At 34.6% G+C, this 10,681-nt stretch overlaps 1 protein-coding gene and 1 pseudogene across 1 annotated transcript; both read left to right on the top strand.

The window, feature by feature from the left end:
* The first annotated feature begins 4,269 nt into the window (after positions 1-4,269).
* On the top strand, positions 4,270-5,217 carry LOC116900292 (olfactory receptor 8J3-like). Its single transcript, XM_032902047.1, has one exon. It carries the CDS (start codon positions 4,270-4,272, stop codon positions 5,215-5,217), a length of 948 nt encoding a protein of 315 aa, XP_032757938.1.
* Positions 5,218-9,531: 4,314 nt separating this feature from the next.
* On the top strand, positions 9,532-10,206 carry LOC116900856 (annotated as a pseudogene).
* The last annotated feature ends 475 nt before the right edge of the window (positions 10,207-10,681 follow it).

The following is a 10,681-nucleotide window of genomic DNA, read 5'->3' as shown; positions in this document are numbered from 1 at the left end:
ATTTTGGGGGTTTTGTTTGTTTTTGAGAAAAAGATTAACGTTTCGTGATTAGAGAGGGGGAAAGAAATTGGAAGGTTTGGGAGAGAAGAAGATATTTAAATTCAAAATTGTTTTCAATAAAAGTATAATATAATAAAGAGCAAAAAACAAAAAACAAAATCTTAAAAACTCTCCTGAGAGGCACAGCCAGAACATGTCAAATACAGAGGCAAATGCTAGCAGCAAAACACTGAACTGAGAACAGGACTGCAGTTGGAGGAATTAGAGAAAGGATTGAAAGAGCTGAAGGGACTTGCAACCCCATAAGAACAACAATGCCAACCAACCAGAGTTCCCAGGGCTCCAATTGCATAGGTAGCAGAGATGGTCTTGCTGGGCACCAGTGGAAGGAGAAGCCCTTGGTACTGCAAAGGTTGGACATCAAGAGTAGGGGAGTATCAGGAGAGGGGGAGATGAGAAGGGGTGGATGGGAAGGGGAACACCCTTATAAAAGAAGGGGGAGGGAATGGGGTGCTTATGGACAGGAAACTGGGAAAAGGAATAACATTTGAAAAGTAAATAATGAAATATCCAGTAAAAAAGACATTCAAAAGATAAAAATTAAAATACTATAATTGGAAAATAAGAAATGAATAGTTACTCAATAAAAAGAACTCTATCCCTACCAAAATTAAGTGTAGATGACTTGATTGGAGGGATTTATTAAATGGTATTTAAGAAAATAATTTAGTATTAAAAGTTTTGCCAAACTAAAAATTTTTTATTTCCCAAATTTTAGAAGAATTAAGCAAATTTGTAATGCATGACACAACTATACATACTATAGAGCAAATAGTTTTTATGTCTCTTATAAATTTGTTTGCTCTTTGAGCAGAATAATAGATTTATAGTCATTCTATCCCTAAAATTTAAAATTAATTGAAATTAAATATCTAGGCTATATACTGTGGTTTTAACAATTGGATCTTCTTCCTATTGAAGTCTCAATACTTCCAACTTATTCAAATTAGAATGTTGTACAGAGATACACCACAAAAAAAATAAAGAATAAATTGATGTAATCATTACATCTACCTGCTAACATAAACATCCAAGGGAAGCCATAAACAGCATTCATGTTTCACCTTTGTGAAGAGACGCATGGGGACTTGCTAATGAGCTTGTCATTTGTCTTCCTTTCCCTCTGGAATCAAGCATTTACTTAGAGAAGTAATTTATTATGTTTAGGGACTTCAGAAACATGTAAATATATTTCATTGAGCTAATCTTTAAGGACAGACATGTGTAAACCTGTTCATTTATCTTCATAGGGCCATCATATTGGTTGTAGGTCCTAATAGATTGTTCTTACTGGTAGGTTGTATGAAGTATTTCATTTATTTCATGGTCTAAATCCAGAGTCCAGGTATCTGACAAACCATTTAACCTTTTGATCAACAATGAAATTTTTTTTTTCCTAGGAATTCATGCTTCTGATCTAAGTGTGCTAGATCTGAGATAGCGACATTAATTACTTATATCCAGTGTCTCTACTGATAAGTTGGCATGGGCTGCTAATTCAGAGAGATTGTGAGTAAAGTGGTATTTTTCCATAGAGAATAGAGAGGTTTATAAACTGTCATAGAAGTGGCACAACAGAAGATAAATCTGATGAGTCTCTCACATACATAATTCTTTGTTTCCAAAAATTGCTTACAAGATTACTAACAGTAAAAGGTGAGTTCTCTGTCTTCCTTCCTTCCTTCCTTCCTTTCTTTTTTTCTTTCTTCCTTTCTTTCTTTTTCTTTTGGTCTTTATTTTTTGCATTGTTGTCTACTCAATAGTAGAACGATTTCCTGTTACTTAAGAGTTGATGATTTTGATCACAATTCAGAATCAAAAAAACTACAGAAAAATTCATGAAGTTAGATCTCTATAGCTTAGGTATAAGTTCTTTGATAAATATATTACCTAAAGTGCCCTGAGTTGGATTCCCAGGACACTTACATTAAAAATGATTTCTTACGTGTTGAGAATTGGTAGAATAACCTATTGAAATCTCAGAAGATAATTAAGAAATATTTTATAATGTCATTTCTAAATCAAATTCTGAGAGTTTGAGAGTAAAATGAAGGAAGTAAAATTATGAAGATTAAAAAATTTCAGTCATTGATAGCTTCTTATGGTTCACCAATTACATATTTCTACTTGAAAACTAATTTGTAAAAATTTGCACAGTTCAAACACATCATCCAGTGATAGTACAATCAAGATTCTGATGAGAACATTGAGAATTCTTAGTAGTTCTACACGTGGCTATTTCAGTGATATTTGCTTACCAAAACCATAATGCCATTGGCCCTGTTGTTAATTATGTTTTAGTATACCACTGATTTAATAGTTAAATATATTGAATATATACAAAAATAATAATTGCATTCAAAAATAATTGCACATATTTTAGCCAAAACAATAACTGTTGATGACACCATTGATTCTTGTTAACGTGAGATTACATTGATAAAAAGCACTGGAGTTCCAATGAAATGACATTTGATATTTTATATTTAACAACTTGAGAGGAAATAGTAGCATTAAAATAAATTACATCATGTAAGCACCTGAAGCTTGCTTTCCAATGAAACAATCACATCTATGGAGGAAGAGTGCTGTGACACAAAATATGATGAGAGTTGACATAACTCATGTATACGAATTCTAAAAATTCAAATCATCTCTTTTCAAGCAGTCACAGTAGGTTTATATTTATTTTTGTTGCTACAATATTAATTGATATCACATGCCCTAATTTTTAAGATATTTAATCTTACTGACATGTAAGCTTTACACATAATTATAGGGTACAGTGTGAAATTCAGTCTGTATATAAGGATTTGTACTAAATTAACGAGATTTCCATAATGTACAAATTTATTACTCTTATGTATTATACATTATTTTTTACTATTTTTTAGTTATTTACCAATGTACTCTTTTTTTTATAATTTTTCAATTTACAGATGTACTTGCTATAGATATTTAAAGCTTGAAAATCAGTAATAAGCTAGGATTTATCAAGAAAAATTCACCAAACTATTAGAAGCAGAAAAGCAGCAATGTAACTGAGATTATATATATATATATATATATATATATATATATATATATATATGTTGTATTTGTTTTGTAACATTTAATTTAGAAAATATAAAAACTAAATTAGTTATTTTTAAAATCACCAAAAAATGATTAAACAACTAATCAAACTTGTCTTAGTAAAGAAAATCACATAGTAGAGATGTTTTAAAAGAACATTACTGCTTTACATAGATTTTACAAAATTTACTTTATTGAAAATTATATAAAAATACTAATAAACATATTCCCAAGTTAGCCTATAGAACAGTGTGGAACTTATATCAAAATACATATATAACTATATTATAAATGCATTATAAATAACTACATATAATTAACCTATAATTGCATAGAGATTTAGTGTTATATAAAAATAAAAATAATTTAGATTTAGTGTTCTAACATTCAAATTCGAGCAATTAAAATTTAGCAGAAACTGTCCAACTGACAAAGCACCCAGAAGTTAGTTGGAGCGATGGTTGCAGGTTATCATACAAAATGGGACATAAAATGAGTGTCAGTCTTGAAAATACTGTTAGTGCTAAATTGAAATTCATAAAAACAATTTAGGTGATTAAACTCTAATGGAAAGGCCAGAAAAATGCAGGAAGGACGTAATAGGATGCAAATTAACTAGAAGCCAGAACAACATAGCAAGACTGGATGAATCGGCAAAAGAAATGAATTGTGTTTTAAAATTTTAGATATTTGAACTAAGATAACAAGGAATACATGTGTTTGCAGTAAAGTGGATCAAAGAAGTAAGAGGAATCAATGAGCAAAGCCCAAAATATGCAAAGCTAACAACCGAATAACACAGTCACTTCTGCTCCAATCCTCAGAGCTGCTTATTTTTGTAACTGAAACAGGAGGGGTGTGTGTTTGTGTGTGTGTGTGTGTGTGTGTGTGTGTGTGTGTGTGTGTGTGTGTATGTGTTTGTTTTGTAAGAATGTGCGTGTGCACATACATAGTGCTCTTTGAGGTTTCTCATTTATATACAGATAAGGGAAAATAGTATAATTTAATATGTTTTTTATTTGTCTTTCTAAATAAAATGGCTTATAATGAGACATTTAATAATCTATTATGTAAGACAGACGAAAATAGTGATCTGTAAATATTTCATTTTCCACATTAAAAGATGAACCTATAATGGCTCCAGGGAATCTCACTCATGTAACAGAGTTTATACTCATGGGGGTATCTGACCGTCCGGAACTTCAGGTACCACTTTTCTTTCTCTTCTTGGTCATTTACCTTCTGACAGCTGCAGGGAACCTGGGCATCATCACCCTCACCACTGTGGACTCACGACTGCAAACACCCATGTACTTTTTCCTCAGACACTTGGCGGTCATCAACTTTGGCAACTCCACTGTCATTGCTCCTAAAATGCTGGTCAACTTCTTAGTCACAGAGAAAACTACCTTATATTATGAATGTGCCACGCAGCTAGGAGGATTCCTTGTTTTCATTGTAGCAGAGATCTTCATGCTTGCTGTGATGGCCTATGACCGCTATGTGGCCATCTGCAACCCACTGCTCTATATGGTGGTGGTGTCTCGACGGGTCTGCCTTCTGCTGGTGTTTTTCACATACCTCTTTAGTTTTGTCACAGCCATTGTTGTGACACCTTGTGTGTTCTCTGTTTCTTATTGCTCTTCCAATGTAATCAACCACTTTTACTGTGACAATGTCCCATTATTAGCTCTGTCCTGCTCCGACACTCACCTTCCAGAAACTGTTGTATTTTTTTTCTCAGCAACAAACCTGTTTTTCTCAATGATCATTGTTCTTATATCCTATTTCAACATAATACTTGCAATTTTGAGGATCCGTTCATCTGAAGGAAGGAAGAAAGCCTTCTCTACTTGTGCTTCCCACATGATGGCTGTCACTGTGTTCTATGGTACACTTCTCTTCATGTACCTACAACCACGGACTAATCACTCCTTAGACACTGACAAGATGGCCTCTGTGTTCTACACCTTAGTAATACCAATGTTGAACCCTGTCATCTATAGCTTTAGGAACAAGGATGTAAAGTGTGCATTGAAAGAATTCCTAAAAAATCCATGTAAACGATTCAATGTTATATAAAATTTTAGTGATAATTTTTTACTTAAAAGATTTCCTTCCTTTTTTAAAAATAATCATCGTTCTTCAAAGATGTTGTTGGTAAATATCAGAATGTAAAACTTCAGAAGCTTTTAGATTTATTTTTTATTGTCTTATCCCATCTTTATTTACCTAACTGAAAAAATAATAAGTAATTTACATGTTAAAATTATTTTTCAAAGATAGAATGTAATATAGTGCAAGGGTAAGCAGAGAGCTTAAGCAATGGCTTATGGTAGAGTTATTTCATCACAAGGACAAAATCATGAGTTTAATTCTTAGTATGAAAATGTCATAATTGACAACGAGAGAGAACTTTAGCATGACTGGAGATTTTTGAGCATTCTTTCTTAGGGATATCAATATCTAGCAACAGACAATTTCTGAGAAACTATTGTAGATAGTTAAGTCCTTCATTTTTTTTTTTGCAAAATGTTATTCACTCATCTATCTTTAATATTTGATTGTGCATTTATTTTATTCTTAATGATAAAGTAAGTAACAAAAGCATTATTTTTCAGAAAAAGATAAATACTGAAAAAAGTGTTCAGTACAACTAAGTATTGGATATGTGAAAAGCCAAATGCAATTGATCTCACAAAAGAATCACTTGTGTTCCTTTGGGTTTTGTGTTTTTTATTGGTTACTTTATTTTTGTACATTTCAAATGTTGTCCCCCTTCCCAGCTTCCCCTCTACAAAGCCCTCATACCATTCCTCCTCCTCCTGCCTCTATGACAGTGTTTCCCCATTCCTACGTCAGCACTCTAAAATGCCCCTAACATGGTGCAAGGAGCCTACATAGGACCTTGGGCCACCCTTCCCATTGATGCCAGATAAAGCAATTCTCTGCAACATATGTAGCTGGAGCCATGGGTTCTTCCAGGTGTATATTCTTTGGTTAGTGGTTCAGTCCCTGGGAGTTCTGGGTGGTTCAGTTAATTGATATTGTTCTTCTTATGGGATTGCAATCCATTTCTGCTCCTAATTCCTTCCCCCAACTCTTCCATTGGAGTCCCCATGTTCAGTCCAATGATCTGTTTTGGTCAAGTGCTGGCAGAGCCTCTCAGGGGATAGGTTCATGTCAGTAAGAACTTCTTGGTATAAACAATAGTGTCTGGATTTGGTGTTTGCAGATGGGATTGTTGGGCAGTCTCTGGATGGTTTTTCCTTGATTCTCTGTTTCACTCTTTGCCCCTAAATTTCCTTTGGTTTATTTTATTTTTTTATTCTTTAATCCAAACTTTATTCCCTGCCTGATTCATCCCTCAACTGTTACACATCCTATGCTACTGTCTCCCCTTTTCCAATAGGATATCCCCATACCCCACTCTACCAAGCCTCCCCACACCCTCAGACCCCAAGTCTCTCAAGTGTTAGGTGTAACTTCTCTGCCTAAGCCCAGATCTGGAAGTCTTCTACTATAAATGCATTGGGACCCTCTTATCAGTTGGTGTATGCCTGGTTGGTGGCTCAGTTTCTGAGAGATCCAGGGGTCCAGGTTAACTGAGACTGCTGCTCCCAGTCTCAGTTATAGGTTTGCCCTTCTCCACAGCTTCTTCCTGTTATACACTAATTCAGCCACAGGGTTCACCAGCTTCTATCTGTTGGTTGGGTGTAAATATTTGCATCTGACACTTTCAGGTGCTTATTAGGCCTTTCAGAGGGCTGTCATTATAGGACCCTGTTTGTAAGCACAACATAGATCAATAATGGTGTCAGGCCTTGGGGATGCACCCTGACATGGATCTCAATTTGAGCCTGTCATTGGACCTCCTTTTCATCCGGCTCTTCCCACTTATTGTTCCTGCAGTTCTTTCAGACAGGAACAATTCTCAGTCAGAATTTTTGATTGTGGCATGGCAAACCCATCCCTCCACTTACTTGATGACCTGTCCTTTTACTGGAGGTAGACTCTACAAGTACCCTCTCACCAATGTAGGGCACTTCATCTAAGGTTCCTCCTTTTGATTTCTGAGAATCTCTCACTTCCCAGGTCTCTCATTCATTCTAGAGTGTGCCCCTACCTCTTACCTCCCAATGCTGCCTGTTTCAATTCTCTCTGCTGACCCTCAAGACTTCACTCCCCACTCCCCAAATACCTGATCAAGTTCCCCTCTTCCCCTCCATGTCATCTTTCCCACTCATGTCCCTCCTTCCTTCCCCCTATTTTGATTGCTTTCTTCTCCTTCCTAAGTGGGATCGAGGCATCCTCACTTGAGACCTTCGGCTTGTTAACCTTCTGGAGTTCTGTAGATTGTATTCTGGGTATTCTCTACTTTTTTGGCAAATATCCACTTATGAGTAAGTACATGTGATATATGTCCTTTTGTGTCTGAGTTACCTCACTCAGGATGATATTTTCTAGTTCCATCCATTTACATGCAAAATTGATGATATCCTCATTCCTAAAGCTGAGTAGTATTTCATTGTGCAAATCAACCAAATTTTCTGCATCCATTCTTCTGTTGTAGGACATTTGGGTTGTTTCCAGCTTTTGGCTATCAATGGCAATGTTCAATGCTATGAACATTGTGGAACACGTGCCCAAAGTGACTCAATGATGTTTATCGAAGAATAAATATATGTAGAAAAATATTCAGACCAAAGGAAGACAGAAGGAAAATTGTACACATTTCATGATTTCACTTTTGAAGATTGCAGAAGCAGTGAAAATAAAATTTTGTTGGTAAATATTTTAAAGAACAAAAAGAATATAAGGAGGGCTATAACTTCGTGCCCTGAGACTACTATAGCCCCTTCTCAGTGAAGAGAAGAAACCTGTGTTCTTAAATAGGAATAAAACTTGCTTCTCTGAAAAAAAAAGAAGGGCTATAACAAAATACTTTGTTTCTTGTAGATGATAGATAGATAGATAGATAGATAGATAGATAATAGGTAGATAAATAGATAGATGTAGAGAGTTGACTATATAAGTTTTCACATATTTATTCACATATTATATATGTACAAATCCTGAAAGGAAAGCTATTTGTGTAAAGGAAGAAAATCATCAAAAGGCAAAATATCACAATAAAACCCATTATTTTGGTAACTTAGCAAAACTAATTTTGAAATAGATGATAGCACAAGTTGAACTGTTTTCACAATCTTATTTTATATTGTTTGTCAAATGTAAAAGTAACTCTTATTTGTTATATGTAATTACCTTGGAGACTTTCTGTTGAATAAGCTTATCCTTTTGTGAACTTTCTGAACTCTGGCTAGCTGGTTCAATTGGTTCAAAACTCTTCTCTAAGCTTACTAATTCAACCTGATGTCTCTTGGCTTCTGACTGAATTGTTCTGCTTATTCTCAAACTAACTGTGCCAGCCTATTCTAATCTTCTGGCTCCTTCTTATTTTTTTATTTCAATTGCCCCTGCTTACCTGCACTGAACAGCATCAATTCATGAGTGAATTCATCTGCACAGCTTTGTACTTACTGTATTAACTCCTAACTGACTCAACTCCAGACTTACTCATGAAATGAATCAAATGCATTCATCTCCCTGTGCTGGTGTTAAATACATTTTCCCCAGAGAGTTGGATATATGCTACCTCTGAGTCATTCTGTCAAATATTGCTCTGATTTGTCACTTTGTGTGCTCCTCAATTAGATATTACTGCTTGGGATTAAAGATGTGTACTAAAAGATTCCAGCAAGAAGGATTAAGGTATGTACTAAGAGCAAATCGCTATTCTAGCTAGATCACACAGACCTCTGGAAATTATAGAAGCAGACATATTGCTGGAGTAAATTTCTCCACACTTATTGTAATGATATTTTTCTGCATATGCAATCACTTCTTCTCATGTATTATTTCCCGTCTCATAATTTTTCAACATTTAGTTAAGAAATAAAAGGTATTAATTTTCAGAACAAACATAACCAACAAAAACATGCAGACAAAATGCACATAATGACACTCTAAGATCATATAAAATTTAAGGCAGAAAACAGCCATTTCACAGCTATTATTAATATGCAAAAACTATGGATGACATTGCCCTCTGTCTTTATTCTTGTTAAATTCTATATTACATTCTTATAATCATCAAAGCAAAGAATCAGAATGATCACATTCAAAGGCGAATTTTTTAGATAAGTAACTATGGCTGATATGAATACATTATATGTATCAATAATTTGTTAAATACAGGAGACCCAAAACCCATTTAAATTATAATTTGGTCACTATAAAGTCATCTAAACATGGTGTAAAGTTTATAAAAAGCAAAATGGAGTAAGGACACAATTTTTTAAAGTCAAAGACATTTTGAGTGCTTCCATTCTTATGGGTGTCACTGACTACTGTGTAGTATATTCTCCTCCATTCTGTTCTGCCTTCTACGTCATTTTTACTTTGGGTAATCTGCTCATGATCATTAAAAACATACTGAACAACAGGCTACAAACACCCATGCCCTGTTTTCTTAGATATAAGGCTTCTCTGATTTTGTTTTCTCAACTGCTATGTTACACAGAATGTTGGGGAATTTTAAGCAAATGAAAATACCATCCTCTAACACTGTTGTGCCATCATTGTACATGATCTTCATCATTAGTTCATTTTTTATGTGTAACAGTTTTTGCCTATGATAGCTATATAGACATTTGCAAATCACTGATATATACAGTCATTTCTCAGAAAGTATACTGGGCACTGATAACAATCCCCATGACAATCACCATCAAAAATTTGATTAATTCCTTCTGTGGGCATGGCATCAATCATTTCTACAATAACAGCCTTCCTTTGTTTACTTTGATCTGCTCAGGTACATATGACAATGACTTGACAATATCGATATCCTCAGCATTTAATTTGCTTTCATTCATCTCCATTGTACTCGTGTATTTATAGCCATCCTTAGGCTGAATTCTGCAGAAGGAAGGTTACAAGGCCTTCTCCATCTGTGGGTTTCATCTGACCTGGAAGTGTTTATCATCACCATACTGGAGATCATAATGTTAAATAAAATAAGTCAAACCCAAATGCTAAAAAATGCTATAAAAATGCTACTTTGGCATTTTTATAGACATAAAAATGTAGAAAGGTAACTAACTATCTGAATTAAGAAGGTGAGCAGGAAAGAAGAAGAAGGATGCAAGTTGCCTTGAGGTGTAGGTAAATCCAAAGAAAATATTTATGTCACATGTTAAAATAATCACAGGGAAGCACTTTTTCTCAAATAATATATGTATTGGGTATAGGATAACAGAAAACCTACTGAACCCCATGGCTGAAGAAAACTTATGTTTCTATAGCTAGCAACAAACACCATTCAACAGCACCTCAGGTAGGAGTATGGCCTCACATGATCCTCCACTATCTCTGTGAGAATACTTCCTACATGAACTTAGGCCTCAAAACTATTGTGACTTCATGAGAACAATAGCCTTGTCAGGTCCAGATTTTGCAGCTGTCATCCTAAAGCAATGAC

This window comes from Rattus rattus, chromosome 5 (genome assembly GCF_011064425.1).
Source record: "Rattus rattus isolate New Zealand chromosome 5, Rrattus_CSIRO_v1, whole genome shotgun sequence".
Classification (NCBI taxonomy): Eukaryota; Metazoa; Chordata; class Mammalia; order Rodentia; family Muridae; genus Rattus; species Rattus rattus.
Note: the sequence above shows the minus strand (reverse complement) of the source record. Positions and strands in the feature narration are given on the sequence as shown.